The 19816-nt window shown below is 31.0% G+C and overlaps 1 protein-coding gene across 1 annotated transcript in view; it reads left to right on the top strand.

Moving 5' to 3' along the window:
* Positions 1-19816, top strand: part of LOC111642410 (protein lev-9-like) — a 44857-nt gene that overhangs the window by 17771 nt on the left and 7270 nt on the right. The window contains exons 3-4 of the mRNA XM_023388756.1: positions 6007-6195; positions 14574-14747. Of these exons, the coding sequence (XP_023244524.1) occupies positions 6007-6195; positions 14574-14747 (363 nt within the window). The remainder of the gene's footprint in view (positions 1-6006; positions 6196-14573; positions 14748-19816) is intronic.

The raw sequence follows: 19816 nt of genomic DNA, 5'->3' as shown, positions 1-19816 counted from the left end.
ACTGATCAAATTGCACTGTGCTCTGCGTGAAAAAAGGCCGGATTATCAGCAAAGACACGACAAGCTGATTTTCCTCCACGACAATGCACCATCGCATGTGTCAACATTGGTCCGAAACTACTTGGAGACACTCAACTGGGAGGTGCTACCCCATCCTGCTTATTCACCAGACCTGGCCCCTTCCAACTATCACCTCTTTTCATCGATGGGCCACGCGCTTGCTGAGCGGCACTTCGATTCTTACGAAGACGTCCGAAAATGGCTTGATGAGTGGTTTGCCTCGAAAGAGAAGAAATTTTTTTGGCATGGTATCCACACATTGCCCGAGAGATGGAACAAATGTGTAACTAGTGAGGGAAAGTACTTTGAATAAATTTGTTTTTGCTTTCTAAGAAAAAAAGTGTGTTTTTCTGACTAAAAAACAGCGGATTTAAGCTTATACACCTATGTATGTTTCCACTTCTGGTCCTCCCCTTGTCAGACAAAAAATCCAGTATCCAAAATGAAGCATAAGCAGCATTAGACAAAATAATAAAATTAAATAGTTCAAAATAATATATGTTTCTGTATTAACAATAGCTAACTACTACTGTATTACCTCCTCTACAGAATGCAAACTGTTTCTACATTAAGATTCTTTTCATGTACTTATTTAAGAAATTCTGATGATGCATTAGCTGTAAAAATCTTATATATCTACTGCCCTTTTATCAATATTTCATAACTGTTGGATTAGAGGTACTGTATATTTCATAAAACATGGTTTGAAAAGTGAGAATATCCTCTGTACAACATAACTTCAGTTTTGCCCTAACAGTTTTGTAAATCCTCTTGAATTTTCCTGTGAATTTTAGAATATTGACATTTTCAAATTATTTTGTGCATTGAATCAGATTTACTTGAATGAGAACTGATAGTGCAATTTTTTTTTTTATTTGTCCTAACTTTCCTATAAACCAGGTGCTGTTGTTGTTTTCAGACTTTAGCTCTTAAGACTGTTACTGTGTGTTTTCTTTTTATAGATTAATCTTTGTATTTAGTAAAGTTTATTTAAACACTTTTAGGTAACTGTTGTTAAACTTTTTAACTGTAGGTATTACTTATCTACAAATGATTATTTCATTTGTAGAAAATGACAAACGAAATATAGTGGTATCTTGGTACTCAAACAATTCATATTTGACACAAATTCTGGAAAAAAGTCACTTGGTACTCAATTGAACAAATGCAACACAGTAGAACAAATTTTTTTATTAATAACATATTTTTATTTCATTTTTATATATATATAAATAAAAATATGAAAATGTTGCAGATACTTCTGATTGAGATCAATAAAAAAGTTGAGATGACGATGATATTTTTTAAAAAGAAAATGCCCTCATGTAACTAAAATTAACATGTAAGATGGTTTATGCTTCTGACACAATATAGTGCTATAAATTAAGACACTTGGCGGATAATTTATAGCACTATATTGTGTCAGAAGCATAAACAAATAGCAAAGCACGGTTTCATATCATCAATGTAAGATGGTACTTTTAATTGTGGTTGTTAGTTAATTATTGATATCTTTAATCAATACATTTTTCATAGTAACAACAAAAAAGAATAGTATACTTTTGTTAACTTCTGGAAACTAAATGGTTTTGTATTAGTCATTTGTTTCATATGGCATGAATTCACATAACACAGCACTTTTTTAGAATGTAACTATCATGTTAAACAAGGAATACATATATATATGATATAGCATTATTCCATTGATTTGGTAGGAATTGAATGAAACTTTATTAGTGTGATCTTAATGACATGTAGTATTACAATGTCATTACAAATGGACAATTTCCAGTGGAACAACAGTAAAATTTGAAGGAATCTTCAGTTCCTTGGAGAGCCTCCTTTTGCCTGGCTATAGATGACAATACAGTTGATATATACAGGCATTATATGCTATCCTGCAACAATTTGCCCACAGATTTTGCAACTACTACTATGGATTTGTCATTCTTAGATGGTCAAAGCTGGTAAACCATCTGGTCCTGCAAATGCTTGATGGGTGACAGAAATATCAATAATATATCTATAGAAACTTTTTTGTATTAGCATTAGAAAATATAGTAAGTCTGCCAGCAAATGTATATTTTCATAGACAGAGTAAGTCAAAAGTACTAAAGATATACTAATTTTAATGTAGTTATACAGGAAGTCATTATGGCAAATTGGAAGGAACTTTTATTGGTTGACTTTGAAAATCATTTTTAAGGTCACTTATGTCACAACTTTTTAACTAGTTATGTAACGCTGTATCAGTGTGTAGTCGGAGCGAGGCTGCTCGCACCTTCATTTTTTAGATTATTTAAGAGGGAAAAACAATTTATTTGAGTTCTATTGTATCATTTAAAGGTACAAATATAAGGTCAGAATAAGCCATTAATTAATTGCTATGCCAACATATCATGAAATTCTGTCTATCACTATGGGCCTTGGACTTACAGATTGACTCATAGCAATCTTTATTGTAACTGTTTAAAAATACTATGTCAGTTATTTTTTTCACTCGACTGAATGCAACATAGGTAAGACCGATAGCTATCTATTTTGATTTTTGGAAGAGTTAATCCCTGTGATTTATGTATAGTCATTAAATATGCTAAGGTAAGGGGAAACTGTCTACAAGATCGCAATATACTGCCATCGTTTGAAGAGCGTGTTATGGGGATTACTGGAAACAGATTACCATAGATGAAAGGTCCCTGATAGCTATTGAATTCCACTAAAATAAACAGAGGAAGAGCTGGAGGACGAGCATTAGGAGCATATATAATGTAGTGTATAGTTCCTAGTGAACCATTGATGAGACCTCCTTGCACCCATAAGTTGACTCTCAGCATAATTCTGGCATTAACTGAGAGATTCAAATACTTGGTGAGACCAAGAGCTGAGTCATCTTTGGATGAAGGGAGGGCAATATCTGTAGTGTTTTCAGATGCTATAAAACCAACAGGGCACCCAGTTGACTGCAAGTAGTCTTCATTGCTTTGTTTAACTTGCTCATTTGTTGGATATAGCTCTACTTCCATTTGGAACTGATCAAGTTCATCTCTGGATAAATAGGCTCAATAAATAGATGCTGCCACATAGGATGTAGCCTTAGTCAGCTCATTTTTGACCTCTAATACTGAAGAAAAACACGACCTTCGTTTTGATCCCTATCTCCAGTTCTACAAAAATGGATAGTTTTTGAGAGTTGAAATTTTAATCAGTTCATTCTTGAGAGATGATGAGTCATCCTAGAAAATTTCATCAAGATTGGACAACTCATTCTGGAGTTATAATGTTTACAAGGGATGCATGAAGTCATGTGTTAATTGTTGCTCAGCTTTGCCTTGCTCCGACAATGAACAGAAGTAATGTAAAAGTTTCAATATGAAGTTAGAGCACTATTTAGTCTAAAACCTTTTTCTGGATTTTTAATCACTATTTTTTTTTAAAAAGTGAACTTCACATTCATGAGGATTAAATGTGATTTTAACTGACCTTGAAAGCCATTTTCAAGGTCAAAAATGTTCCATCCTATTCTCTGTGTATGTCTTCCTATTTAAGTACAATTAATATATCTTCAGTATTTTTGAATGAAGAGTGCAAGGGTGCACTATGAAGTGACTTCTCATTCATCCTATATATATAAGTATATTTCAAAGATAAAATCTCAATGGTTTTTTTAATATATGAATTTTGTTTTTAACATTTCAGATACATTGTAAATTTATGGTTAGATTGAGAATTGACTGAATATACAGTAGAGCGTTGATTTTCCGAATCAATTGGGGACTGGGGTTGTTCGTATAACTGATATTTCGGATAACCGATTTACGTACGAAAAAATAGTTTAACGTATCCGATGTTGAAATTTTTCTTCGTTGCGTGTTGCTTCGCGTTGAATTTTCGTCGATGTTAAGCCTAACGAAGACTATTGTATCGTTAAAAATTATTTTTTTATTTTGTACAAACAAAATAAATATATTGAAAAATATAAAAACAATAAAAAATTATACTTCAGATGTTAATTTAGTATCAAAAACGTAAAATATTTGAGTAGCCCAAGACATAGCCAAAGATTGAAGCGCCACAGCACTGGCAAAAATTTAAATTTGCCGACTGGAATTCTTTCGGATGATTGACTTTCAGAAAATCGACGCTCTACTGTATAAGATATTAAGTTAGACAAAAAATATCTTAAATAATTCTGCTTGTAATTATTTTAGATAAATTAAACAACAAATTTTTAAAAACAACAGATATGTTGTTTTTAAAAATTTGTTGTTCAATTTATGAGTTATATAAACAAATACATATTGTCATTTATATTCATTTCTTTCATTGATAATATACATTTAGCTTTGTTATTAAGCAGATTTTAATTACTTATTTAATTAAATATATATATGCATGCAGAGTTCTCAAATTATGTATTTGAAATGCGTGATTTTAAAATAATTCAATAGAAAATCATTACACATTGCTCAAAATTCATTCACAATTCAAAATTATTGCATGGAATGGATTTTCTTTTGCCATTAGTGGTAACATTTACATACGATAATCATTTTGCAATATCAACTACAGTTGAACCTGTCTATCTCAAATCTCATGGGAATGAGAGAAGAAATTAAAGATAAACAAGTTTAAAGATATGGTGGTTCCTACACAGTAAATAGTGCAGTTAATAGGTTTAATTGGTGGTAAAATGTTTTATTAATACAATAGCAAGTACAACACCCCTATATTAAATATAAATAAAACATTTTTGACATACCTTAACAGAAATAATTTGTCAATAGTTTCTAGTGCCTGATTTTCTTTAACCAATAAGACCCGAACCAAACTCAGCCAATCAGAGAAAAGCAGCATTAATTGCAACTATGTACTGTTTGCAAGAGATGTTTCTTAACTGCAACTTTTTGCTATCAAAATGTAGTTGCCAAACTTTGAATTTGTAATCAGCACTTCAGTTCATAATTTGAGAGAGGTGTTTCGGGAGAAAATTATTTGAGATAAACAGGGATAAAATATTGAATTTAAGCTGAAAATGCAGGGGAAAAAATAAATTTTAAGATAAACATGTTTGAGATACAGGTTCAACTGTGTTTCAAAATTTGATGCCATGAACATCTTGAAGAATAACTAAATTCTTCAAATATTTTCTTGATATACTAACTTAAGAGAAGACCTACATGATTATTAATAAGTTTAGTAAAAATTTTCCTTAGCCAACTTTTATTTGTAATTCACAGCAAGATTTCTATTTACAAACTGAAGCTTTTAAATATAAAACTGTTGTTAGACCAATCCAACAAAATCAACAACTGATTCCAACTACTCATTCTTTCTGCATTATTTTTAGTTTATATCTTGTTTTGTCCTCTCATGTTTTCAAGGACCTTTTAAAGAGTTAATCTTTGTTCAGAAAAATCTTTATATTTCATTTTTTCTTAATTTTAGCTTATCCAAACTGTTTTCATTTTATCTGTGTTAAATGTTATTTATTGAAACTATTAATATAGCATACAGGTATATCATTATTCATATCTATAGTAGTATTAGTTGAGTAAAATGTAAATGTTCGGAATAATATTAAGTCACTTAACATTAGTAGTAGTTGCCAAAATTTTGTTAAGATTATGTGAAGTTTAGAATACATGTGACTTATACTTTAGACAAACTCATCACATAATTTGGAAACCCTTGTATATAAAATATTTGTCATAAACAGTATTAAAAAGAATAATTTTTTCTAGTTTATATGATTAAAACTTACATGAATTTATAGAAAAATAAATGATTATTTTTGTTTTTTGTTTTTATTAACCAGTTTTAATTTTGTTAAAAAAAATTTTTTTTTGTTAGACATGATTTTATTAATATATTTAAGATTGTGCTTTTTAGCATTGTTTATAATAGAAAAGGATTTTAAGCATTTGATTTTTTTTTTTTTTTTTTCAGATAAATGTGGTGATTTACCTAATCCAGCTCATACAAAACCTCTTCGTGATCAATCACCTCCATTTGAAGTAGGCACAAAATTGACATTTGATTGTAAAATAGGATTTGTAGATTCAGGCATTAAATCTACAGCTGAATGTATACTTGAAAACAATAATGCAGTATGGGACATAAAATCTACATGCATAGGTATGATGATTATACTGAAATAATAATATATATTTATTTATTTATAAAAATTATCAATCAGTATAGAAAAATTTTGCTTATTTTAGTTTAAATAAGTAAAATGTTAAATAAATGTATTCAGAGATCAGAGGGCGTATGTGTCCCTTCAGTGATTTCTCTGGAAATTCAAAAAATTTTGCCACTTGATTTTTATTGCCACATTGAAATCTTCCTTTTACTCATTATTCTGTAAAAATTGAATTTTTTTACTTTTGCATTTATTACATTGATTTTCTTCATAATAGCTAGCATCTTATTTTAACTTCTTCACCAGAAAATGGCAGGGATGCAAAATATTTTCAAGATCCAAAATTTTTCCCAAAATTATTGTACACTAGTGTCCAGAATAAAGCCATATTTTAGGAATAAATTAATAATAATTACTACTAAGTTTGAAATTTCAAATTAAATCATACAAATAATTAAATAGACCTACCATATAATTTGCCACACAACACTAATAAATTAAAGCATTTTTGTTTAATTGAAAAAAAAAATGCTTTAATTTCATCATAGGATAGCATATACAATTATAAACTTGATGTAATATGTTGATTCATAGATATAAAATTGAAGTCATCACCCAATGCCACAAATGATCTATTTTTAACATGGGGTTAACTTTTTTTACATCCATAACTGCAAACTTTCACAACACTGGTTGTGAAATTTTTCTGAAAAATTATTTGAGAAAGACACCATTTTTTCAAACAAACTGTTTGATTGCTTTATTATTATTATTATTATTATTATTATTATTTATTTATTTATTCAGAAAACAAACATATTTTTATGNCAAAATTATTGTACACTAGTGTCCAGAATAAAGCCATATTTTAGGAATAAATTAATAATAATTACTACTAAGTTTGAAATTTCAAATTAAATCATACAAATAATTAAATAGACCTACCATATAATTTGCCACACAACACTAATAAATTAAAGCATTTTTGTTTAATTGAAAAAAAAAATGCTTTAATTTCATCATAGGATAGCATATACAATTATAAACTTGATGTAATATGTTGATTCATAGATATAAAATTGAAGTCATCACCCAATGCCACAAATGATCTATTTTTAACATGGGGTTAACTTTTTTTACATCCATAACTGCAAACTTTCACAACACTGGTTGTGAAATTTTTCTGAAAAATTATTTGAGAAAGACACCATTTTTTCAAACAAACTGTTTGATTGCTTTATTATTTATTATTATTATTATTATTTATTTATTTATTCAGAAAACAAGCATATTTTTATGATGTTTTAAAATTACACAATGCACAAAACCAACACCAGCACTATGAAAAGAAAAAATTTACTAACATTTTCGTCTACATAAAAATAGACATCATCAGGTAAAAACGATATAGAACAAAATGGCAAACAAAAATCAAATGCTTTTTTTTTTCAGATGTTCCAACTGATTATGTAATTAGAATACATTGCATTTAAAATTTATATGTTATGTTTGGGATATCATTTCAAAATATGTATATTATTTAAATGATAAACAAATAAATAATCAATCAATCACCAATGCAAAGATTACACGATGGACAAACACCTTCAAAATGATACCTGACATTGAGAAAATGATTGAAGGACTAAATCACATTACTAAGAAATATTTTAGATGGAAGACAATGATGACAATTTGCAATAGACAGGACAATATTTTGTTCAGGACCCTCTGGCCATCTATCAGGGTGTCTAGATGATGGTTGAATCATACCGCAGTGCTATAGTACAACATATCTCAGACACGGAATGCACAATAGCGCCTTGTGGTTTCCTTGAAAATAATAACTGCCAAGGTTTTGAAGATCTCTAACACTCCCCTTGCTAATATTTTGAATCTGTCCTTAACGAGAGTTATGGCACCGACCCTGCCACGCATCTTTGCATTTGCAAAAACTCATAAGATTGGCCAACAGTTATATACAGTAGTGGATAAAACTACAACTCCCACTATTAAAATGGAGAGACTACTTAACAAATATATCAATTGGAATCTAGAGGAACATATATTACACTCTCACTAATCCAGAACAAGTACTTCAAAAACTACGAGATCTTAACAATTCAATGGTGGCATATGCGACTATGGCAATGCTTCATAGTCCCATAGTGTGAACTATTGTAAGTTCGCCGATTTTGGGGGCAATACGTTAATTGCGCGTCAGGAAAACCTAGGGTCAAACCGTATGTGGGTGGTGGCGGTAGGAGACAGAGATGACAAGTGTCTTACACGAAAACCGTTTATTTTGACATGAAGTTAACTTACACAACAGGAATAACAAAATAAGTTCGTTGGCCGGCTGAGGTTTCGCTTCTTCTGTGCCCCGGGGCTCAATGAGGTAGCTACTGACGATCTTGCGTCCTTGATGCGAGTTCAGGTGTCCGATGATGCGGCGGTGCTCGGCGGTTATGGCGTTCTGGATGCTGGGGGTCCAGTGCACGGCTGAGACTCGGCTATCCTGACCTCTTGAGTATGTGTCCGTGTGCTGCGGGCCTGGCGTCTTGGAGAGAATCTGCCCCGTGTCCTTGAGATTCGGGGGTTTTATAAGATTTTCCCCGAATCTCACCCTTTTGATTGGTCCCTTTCACCCTCTCCCTTACTCCGATTGGTCATTCCTTTGTTTCTAGGCGAAACCCGAGACCGATTCGGGTCGGGAAAAGGTCGGAGAGGTGATGACGGTCCTTTAACGTTCGCGCTCGTATTTTACTCCGTTATGTCCCTTTTCTCTGTCATCTTGGAACCCAAACGGTTCACCAGATGTTCTTGTGGCCATTTATCCCCTACCGCGTTCTTACTTCACAGATATCCCTTTTGTTCTTAGACCCCCCTTTCTCCCGCTTGCTTCGACCCGATATTTGTTCGCGCGCATCCCGACAAAGCTCTCCCTCTCTCTGTCGACATTCCCCCCTGTTATTTATCGTCGCGTCGCGTTTGTTTTACAATTTGAGAAAGTTTTCGTCTCATCTGGGCTTTGTCACTAACACATCTCCTTGACCCGATTCTGTCTTCGAAACTTCCTGACGTTAAAGTTTGTAATTAGTCGAAATTTCTACGCGCTTTTACGACCCTCACACTATGTGACTATGAAGCATTGTTCCTGTCTATAAAACTTGAACCCTGTTTATGCAAGCTGAGAGATTTTCTTCTGGTAAAGGTGAAGGGTGCTTATAAATATCTCCCTGATGTGTTAGATCTAGCACACTTGATGGTGCACTCTTCCTTCTTAGAGTACAAAGATGTCACTTACCCACAGACAAGAGGTGTACCTATGGGTAGCCCAATATCAGGAACTCTGTGTGAATTAGTGGTCATAAAGCACAAGAATGCCATATTACCTAAATTTCATGAGGATATGGCATTGTATGTCAGATACATTGATGACATTCTCATAGTATGGAACAAAATACTGACCTTGACTTGGTACTTAGATAACCCCTATGGCCTGTCATTAAGGGTTGAACAAGAGAGTCATACGATTGTACATTTTTTGGATATCAACATCAAAATGGAACAGTGTCATTTTTTCACATGTGTTTTCCATAAAGAGTCATATTCACCTCTATACCTAACAATTCACATGATCCTTATTGTTACAAAGTTTCTGCTTTTTAATCTCTGGTAGAAAGGACCCACAGGCATTTTTTGGAGCAGAGTGAAAAGAAAAACAAATTGTCTTGATCAAGTCCCTGGCAACACAACATGGATACCCGTCCTCTTTGGTCAAATATCTCATAAAGCAATATCTAAGTAAGGTAAACAGAACTGTTCTACAAGAATAACAAATGAGTTATCACATACAACGAAACACGAGATAGAGATAAAAATTGTCAGGACTACTAAGGTGCACTTCGCATATTGGTGCATTCCGACAACTTTTCACTCATCAAAAATGATAAAAACAATATACATGACTCCTACTCTCCAGGAGTTTACACAATACCTGTTTCTGACAATCAAGTCAACCACTTATTAATATATATTGGAGTGACAACAAGAGGTCTGGCCATGAGGATGAAGGAGCATGAATATTCTATAAGAAAAAAGCTGTCAACTACAACATTAGCGACGTATACGGGTAGTGATGATGTGTGAGTTGAACTGCAGGTTGTAAAATTGTTACACAGGGTTTCAGATAGAGCATAACTTAAATTCCAACTGTATCCAGGTATTTATCAAGCAATTAAACAGGGAGTTGCTATTAATTTCAAGGAAGTGGACACACTGTCCACAGCATGGTGTGCCATTTTTGAACTAGATTCTGACAAACTCGCATTAAGGTTAATTTAAATTACATGTGATATTTATGTCATAATAATTTATGTGAAATTAATTGATTATTTATTTGTTTATCATTTAAATAATATACATATTTTGAAATTATATCCCGAACATAACATAAATTTAAACGTAATGTATTCTAATTATGTAATCAGTTGGAACATCTGAAAAAAGCATTTGATTTTTGTTAGCCATTTTGTTCTGTATTGTTTTTACCTGATGTCTATTTTCATATAGACAAAAACATTGCTAAATTTTTTTTCATAGTGCTGGTGTTGGTTTTGTGCATTGTGTGTTTATATAATCTCAGTTTCAGATGATACTGTTATAAAATTTTATAACAGTATCATCTGAAACTGAGATTATATAAACACACAATGCACAAAACCAACACAAAATATTAACATTGAAATATATCTATGAAAAAAAATTTGAAAACTAAAGGAAAACATGTTTATAAAATTATAATAAAAGTTTTGTTTAGGTATTTGAGATAATTCAGAAAAATATTTTAAATGCAGTTTAGTAATTTGCAAATTTTTCATGCTGAAAAAAAATATTTTTTTTAATTCAAGCTGTCACAAAACTTCACTTATCATTTTTAAAATAGTGTCAAAGAAGGTTTTGAAATAGTGTTTTTCAGGTTTTTTTAAAGCTTGGTTTTGATTTTTACACAAAAAACCAAACCAAGCTCTTTTTTTTGTAAGAATCAAAACCATAGTTTGGTAACAGAGATTGACTCATCCTTAATGCAAGCACATAGCCATGTAAGTAGACAGCACTTTAACCAAACTGAGTAGAAATAAACATTCCAGTTTCACTTTTAAAACATAAAATTCCTGCATTTTGGCAAATTTCTCCAATTAATATTTGTAAGATTAGCTGAAATGCTACTTCATCTTATTGTAAATTTTTTGCAATTTTTCTATTGCAAATTTTCCAAAACTGGTTAATTTCTCTCAAATCTCATTTGCATAATTAGATATGGTCTGCACTTGTGGAAAATATTTCTTTCATATATCTGTTAACGCTAAAGCTCGAACTCCGTTAATGTGCACATTACCTAGCTAATCTGCAGATTAACTAGGGTGATCCGTTAAAGCTGCAAAAATTATTCCATTTCTCAAATTACCTAGGTAATGTTCAGATTATCTAGGTAATCTGCAAATTACCTACTAGGCACTCGGTAAAGTGAAAATAAGATTTTTGCTGGAACAACAGCAACGTTTCTGTACGCTTAAATTAACATAATGTTATTTATTTAATTTTCAATATCTAAAGAATCAAGTTAATACAATCAACAAATTAGTTGATTGAATCAATCATCAATCAATTAAAAAAACTTTAATACAAAAATCAAACGGTTTAAAATATTACTACAATTAGGGAAATGAATTTGCAAAACATATGATAAAATTGTACTTACTTATTAGTGCAATCTAAAGATTGGTGACACTTTGAATTACGTAGCAATTGGTTTTTGCGACAAGCACGCCTATTTGTGGTACATTTAGATTTGCAGTCACATTTTCTGAAACCCTGCCCAGTACCAAGGGATTGTTTTATTGCTGTTTGACGTAAAGATATTTCTACAGCAGGGACATCCATCTTCTTTCGTTAAAAATCTCTCTTTGCAAACACTGAATTCAGATTTTGCATACAATTGTTTTAAAATACCTGTTTTAGTATCAAGTTTATAAAAGCCATCCTCTGTTTTACTAAGAACCACAGCTAAAATTGAACGTGCATCAGTTTTTGCTCTGTCTTCTTCGGGTACTTTAATTCTCACAGCGAAACCTTCATCGACGTTTGGGTGCTTTGCATTAGAAACTGCTAACATTTTCTTTGCTTGCTTTTCTAAACATTTCTTGGCTTCATCACGCTGTATTTTCTGATCCATATTCTTTTTACAGATGATGCACAATACATTCTTACCATACCCTTCCTCTTTAGGATCTACTTCACCACAAACTGCGTGAACAAACATATTACACGATTTACACTTGTGAGCACTTGATGCTGCTTTTGAGCAAACAATACAGACTATGTCTTGTATAGTGCTCTTTACAGGCTCCGTACGAAACTGTGATGGCGATTCTGCTGAAGTTGAGAGTAACTCAGTGATGACTTCTTCAACTTGCAGAGGCGATTCCTTGGAGGTGCAGGGTAACTGAATATTCTTCGTGACTGCATCATCAATCAACGGTATAGAAGGCAGTTTAAGATTACTATCGGTAAATTCTTGTATTTCTATAGGTGATTCTGTAGAAGCGGGGGATAACGGAATGTCCTCTTGAGTAAGATTTGACTGTGATCTCATAATCACAGTCTCTTGTGAATCTTCTAATTTTTCAAGGTCTTCTTCAGTTTTTATCGAATGTCAAACAATTCTCCGGCATGGACAAACTTTTTCAAACCTTTCTCGCGCATCTGACAACGGCTCAATGAGTTTTTCACAGCCTCGTACAGTCAACACATCACACCTTTGAATTATTTGATAATCTCGAGATGATTCTTTCTTCTTGGAAACTTTTATTTGCTTTACATCTTCAATTATGGAATCATACTTTGGTTTGTTATTAAAACACTACGTATTATATTTTAAATCTTCGCTAAAGAGGTTTGCGAAGAATCTTTTCTTGATTTTACTCGTTAATTCGGTGCTTGCTTGCTTGCATTCTAGGATTTAAATTTATCTACGTAAAAAGTAGTAGTGGGGAAAGGAAGTGAAAGAAACAAACTTTTGAACTTTAACGATACGGAAGCCGTTAATGTGCAGATTACCTAGGTAATTTGAGAAATTGAACAATTTTCGCAGCTTTAACGGATCACCCTAGTTAATCTGCAGATTAGCTAGGTAATGTACACATTAACGGATTTTGAGCTTTAGCGGTAACATATCCAGTAGTACAGATTTCATAATTTTTCTAAGTTTTACAAGGATATGTGGAATTTTTATCTACATTGATTTGATTTTGAAAATTAATTGAACTAAATTACATTTTTTTCAAAATTACTATAGTATAAAATTAATATTTTTTGAATTTGTATTTACAAATATCTGGTAATCAGTCAGCATAAATGAATTTTTGATTACTTCCAAGGCATGAATTAAATTGAATATAAAATTTATCTAATTGATTAGAAAATGGTGCTCCATGCATTTCTTTTTATTGAAAAGAAATGCATGCATCAAGTACCTATATAATAAGTGACATATCATAAATTATTATTCCTCTATAATGTCATATGCACTTGGTAATAGGCTTCCTGACATACACATTATGCCAAGGTGTGGTAAGCTTCCTTGCGTATTTCATGTGTGCTCCAAAAAGTGTACTTGCAGTTTTATTATTATTGAAAACAAAACCAAAACTTTGTTTCATTTTCATTTGTCTTTTTTTGTTTTTTTTTATAAGTGAATTTCTAACATTATAAATTATACACCAAATGTGTTAGTGGGCTGGGTTTGGATTTGGGCTACAGTTTGAGCATCATTTGATATAAGTTATAGATGATTTATTGTGTTATAATTTTTCTTTTTGTATATTGTCTTTTGTAAAAATTATTAAATTATTAGGAGAAGTAAGAAATAAATTATTTAATTCTTCCTAATTTATAAATAATTTATTTTTTAACTTTTTAATAACATTTTAAGACTCTGATCATGAAACAAATTGCTTTGGCTTAAATTTCTTTCGTATAACTAATGGAATGGAGTTTGTATATTGTAAAAAAAAAGAACTAATAAAATATTGTAATTTGCTTTCCTTGATTTATTTTTGCCCTTTCTAAGTAGAAGTAATTTTTTTTTATATAAAATATGAATTATAAAAGGGTATATAAAGATAATGGTTAACAGGTCAGAATCAAAAGTTTGATTAGTTCAGATTTCTTTCATATTTTTCCATTGTATAAAGAAAATTTAACTTTTCTACCTTTGAATGAAATTTTCATCAAATGATAATTTGCATATGTTCTTATGAACCAATTTATTTAAAATAGTTTATAATAATAATTTTTATGATTGCAGGTGTAACTTGTGGGTATCCTGGAGATATAGAAAATGGCCAAAGAATTGGTGATATTTTTAGATTTCCAGAAAATATTACATACGTATGCAATCCTGGATATAAAATTAGAGGTAGAGCTGTTAGTTACTGTGGTACTGATGGACAGTGGACAGATCCTCCTCCAAAATGTATCAGTAAGTTTAAATCCATTTATAAAGTAATCTTCACTATCATTAGTTTTTGTCTGAGTGCAAATGACAAGGTTGGGAACCCCTGCTGTACAATTAAATTTGTATGTGCACTTTTTAACATAGAAGTTTCAATCTATATATACATATATATATATAAAATTACATGTCCTGACTGACTGACTCATCATCACCCACAGCAAACGGTTAGGAGTTGAAATTTGGTACACAGTTAGTGCACATCATGAGAATGCACACTAAGAAGGGATTTTTCAATATCCCCCCCATGGGAGAGGGAGAGGATTAAAGCTTATCCTGAAGAACAGCTTCTACTGTACTATTTTAGACGTGATTTTTTTTTGCATGTTTGCAGAAAATCTAACATATCTTTGACCATCTAAAAATTCTTTAATTAGTCTCAGAAGAGGGAGACCTAATTCATGCACTCAGTGAAAACAGGTAAGATTGGCTATAATCTAATTATCTTAATCTTCGCTATCATTACTTTTTGTCTGAGCAATGCCAGGCTTATCTGCTAGTTTAATATATGTACAGGTAACCCCGTATAACACGGCACTTCTATAGCATGGATTCACTCTAACACAGTTTGAAAATTGGTACCATCCCCCGTATAACACGGTACTTTTATAGCACGGATTCACTCTGACACGGTTCGAGAATTGGGTAAAACCCTCGTACAACGAGAAATGTAATAAATTTTTACATACTTAAGTAATAATAGTTCATGAAAGTTATTATTTTCGTGAACTATTAGTACTTAAGTATGTAAATTTGCTCTTCTCGCCTTTTGTTGATACACGTGGTCTTTCTCAAAACTTGTTTCAATGTTGCCAGATCGTGATGCTTCTGCTTCTGATGTTGCCGAATGTTTTTCCCTTATTCCATACTTGCTTTNATCACACCTTTGAATTATTTGATAATCTCGAGATGATTCTTTCTTCTTGGAAACTTTTATTTGCTTTACATCTTCAATTATGGAATCATACTTTGGTTTGTTATTAAAACACTACGTATTATATTTTAAATCTTCGCTAAAGAGGTTTGCGAAGAATCTTTTCTTGATTTTACTCGTTAATTCGGTGCTTGCTTGCTTGCATTCTAGGATTTAAATTTATCTACGTAAAAAGTAGTAGTGGGGAAAGGAAGTGAAAGAAACAAACTTTTGAACTTTAACGATACGGAAGCCGTTAATGTGCAGATTACCTAGGTAATTTGAGAAATTGAACAATTTTCGCAGCTTTAACGGATCACCCTAGTTAATCTGCAGATTAGCTAGGTAATGTACACATTAACGGATTTTGAGCTTTAGCGGTAACATATCCAGTAGTACAGATTTCATAATTTTTCTAAGTTTTACAAGGATATGTGGAATTTTTATCTACATTGATTTGATTTTGAAAATTAATTGAACTAAATTACATTTTTTTCAAAATTACTATAGTATAAAATTAATATTTTTTGAATTTGTATTTACAAATATCTGGTAATCAGTCAGCATAAATGAATTTTTGATTACTTCCAAGGCATGAATTAAATTGAATATAAAATTTGTCTAATTGATTAGAAAATGGTGCTCCATGCATTTCTTTTTATTGAAAAGAAATGCATGCATCAAGTACCTATATAATAAGTGACATATCATAAATTATTATTCCTCTATAATGTCATATGCACTTGGTAATAGGCTTCCTGACATACACATTATGCCAAGGTGTGGTAAGCTTCCTTGCGTATTTCATGTGTGCTCCAAAAAGTGTACTTGCAGTTTTATTATTATTGAAAACAAAACCAAAACTTTGTTTCATTTTCATTTGTCTTTTTTTGTTTTTTTTTATAAGTGAATTTCTAACATTATAAATTATACACCAAATGTGTTAGTGGGCTGGGTTTGGATTTGGGCTACAGTTTGAGCATCATTTGATATAAGTTATAGATGATTTATTGTGTTATAATTTTTCTTTTTGTATATTGTCTTTTGTAAAAATTATTAAATTATTAGGAGAAGTAAGAAATAAATTATTTAATTCTTCCTAATTTATAAATAATTTATTTTTTAACTTTTTAATAACATTTTAAGACTCTGATCATGAAACAAATTGCTTTGGCTTAAATTTCTTTCGTATAACTAATGGAATGGAGTTTGTATATTGTAAAAAAAAAGAACTAATAAAATATTGTAATTTGCTTTCCTTGATTTATTTTTGCCCTTTCTAAGTAGAAGTAATTTTTTTTTATATAAAATATGAATTATAAAAGGGTATATAAAGATAATGGTTAACAGGTCAGAATCAAAAGTTTGATTAGTTCAGATTTCTTTCATATTTTTCCATTGTATAAAGAAAATTTAACTTTTCTACCTTTGAATGAAATTTTCATCAAATGATAATATGCATATGTTCTTATGAACCAATTTATTTAAAATAGTTTATAATAATAATTTTTATGATTGCAGGTGTAACTTGTGGGTATCCTGGAGATATAGAAAATGGCCAAAGAATTGGTGATATTTTTAGATTTCCAGAAAATATTACATACGTATGCAATCCTGGATATAAAATTAGAGGTAGAGCTGTTAGTTACTGTGGTACTGATGGACAGTGGACAGATCCTCTTCCAAAATGTATCAGTAAGTTTAAATCCATTTATAAAGTAATCTTCACTATCATTAGTTTTTGTCTGAGTGCAAATGACAAGGTTGGGAACCCCTGCTGTACAATTAAATTTGTATGTGCACTTTTTAACATAGAAGTTTCAATCTATATANTTAATTTTTGGAACCTAACCCTCCTTTTCGTATTAGTTCTTTGTTTCGTATAACATGGATTCGCATAACACGGCAATTTTTTGGAACGTAACTACCGTGTTATACGGGGGTTACCTGTATATGTAACATTTGAACAACATACAGCAGAGGAAAACTAAAACGAAAGTTTTGTTTTGAATTTTTTTCCCTTCACTTGTTGTTTTGTCACATACTGGTAGTTTTACATCAATTGTCTCCTCCTGTTGAAACTTCAGTTACATGAACGAATGAAGAGTCATTCTAAAAATTAACTTGCACTGACAGCAAAAGGTCAGAATAATGAAAACAAATGAGAAACTAGAAAGCAATTTTTTATTTGCTTGGTGAAATTTGTTTTCACTCTACAAAACAAGAAAATCAAAAAATTTCACTATGTTGGACTGATGGAAAGATTTGCTAAAGATGCAAATTCATCAGAAACAATATTACATATTATATATTATTCACTCTGTTTTTACTTTCCTGGTTCTGTTATATATAACAGAGGGAATGTACGTGTTCAGTCAAATAATGACCCCAAAGATTTATTTTTACGTTTTTGGACTCAGGACCTTGAAACATCAAAAAATTCAAAAAAATTTGGGGTTTTTTTTCTGTATGTATAGATGTTTGTGTGTGTATGGCATGATTTTGTTCATCCTCTTTAAAGCTTAACTCCTGTGCTTTTTGTCAAAAATTTCTGAAATTTTGCAAGGAGGTTTATGTATTAGGGGATTGATGCTATTAAATTTTGGTAGTTAAAGGTCAGTGGGGTGGAGGAGATGAAGGGGATCGTGTGTTATATCTTGAGTAGAGTCGGACTTAATGACAATTTTACTCATTATTAATGCAATTTTTTATAAAACCTTTCCCTACCCTGAAAATTGAGCTTTTTGCCATTTTATAATAATTAAAAATATAAAAAGTTTTTAATACAGTAGAGCCTCGATTATCTGACTCAATTGGGAACTGGGGTTGGTCGGATAATTGAAAAGTCGGATAACCGAAAAGTATGAAAAAATCCATTATTAGTGTAGTATATTATTATATCCTATGTAATTAGTATATCGCTATTAACCTACTTCGTGTTGAATTTTCATCGATGTTAAGTCTAACAAAAATTTTTTTAAATAATAATCGTTGCTATTGTATCATTAAAAATTAGAAAATTAAGTGTTGTTTAAATACTGGCTCCCTTTCATGGTCGAATGAGTGTTGCCAGCTAAAACACGTAAAAATAATATTAAAATAGCCAAGACAGCCAAATATTGTAGCGCCACATTACTAGCGGACATTTGAAATTTGCCACTAGGACGGTCGGTTAACTGAGGTGTTGATTAATCGGGGTTCGGATAATCGAGGCTCTACTGTAATAAAATATAATATATGGCATCACAACACGTGCAGTTTTAAATATTGCTGGGAAAGTTAAGAAACTTGTTGCTGGAATTTTTGCATATGCTGACAATTTGCAGTCAGTATGAACTAATCTGAAGTGAATATATAATTTGCTTTTTTTACTTTTTAAAAAATCTCTTTAATATACATATGTCTCTTTAATCTGAAAAATCACAAGAATTCCGGTAGACTACCTTATAGCCTTTAGGTCAGGAATGTCCTTTATTGAAGATACAGGTTACATTGATCAATAAATTTCACATAATGTTTATAATGAAAGGGAGAGAAAATATAAAACTAGTGTTGATAAATTGAAAAAAACAGGTATTGTATATAAAATTAATTGTAAGGTGTCAAAACCCAAAAGATTATATAGGTGAAACAGATAGGACTTTAGAGTTAAGAATTAAGGAACACGAAGCAGCGATAAGGTTAAAATATAATTAGTGATGTAATATGATGTAGTAGTAGTGTGTATATGTGTATATATATCTTATTTTAACTATTTATTTTTTATATATAATTTTATTATTATTTTATATTATTGTAATATATTATATATAATTTTATTATTGTTTTATATATATTATATATGAATAATATATATACAGTAGAGCGTTGTTTATTTGAATCAATTGGGGACTGGGGTTGTTCGGATAACTTATTTTTCGGATAACCGATTATGTACGAAAAAATACATTAACCTATCCTGTGTTGAAATTTTTCTCCGTTGCATGTTGCTTCGCATTGAATTTTCGTCAATGTTAAGCCTAACGTAAACTTTTTAAAATAATAATTGTGGCTATTGTATCATTAAAAATTATTTCTTTATTTTGTACAAACAAAATAAATATATTGAAAAATATAAAAACAA

The sequence above is a fragment of the Centruroides sculpturatus genome, unplaced genomic scaffold, assembly GCF_000671375.1.
Source record: "Centruroides sculpturatus isolate CEXI.00-Female unplaced genomic scaffold, Cexi_2.0 scaffold1624, whole genome shotgun sequence".
In the NCBI taxonomy this organism is placed as follows: domain Eukaryota; kingdom Metazoa; phylum Arthropoda; class Arachnida; order Scorpiones; family Buthidae; genus Centruroides; species Centruroides sculpturatus.
Note: the sequence above shows the minus strand (reverse complement) of the source record. Positions and strands in the feature narration are given on the sequence as shown.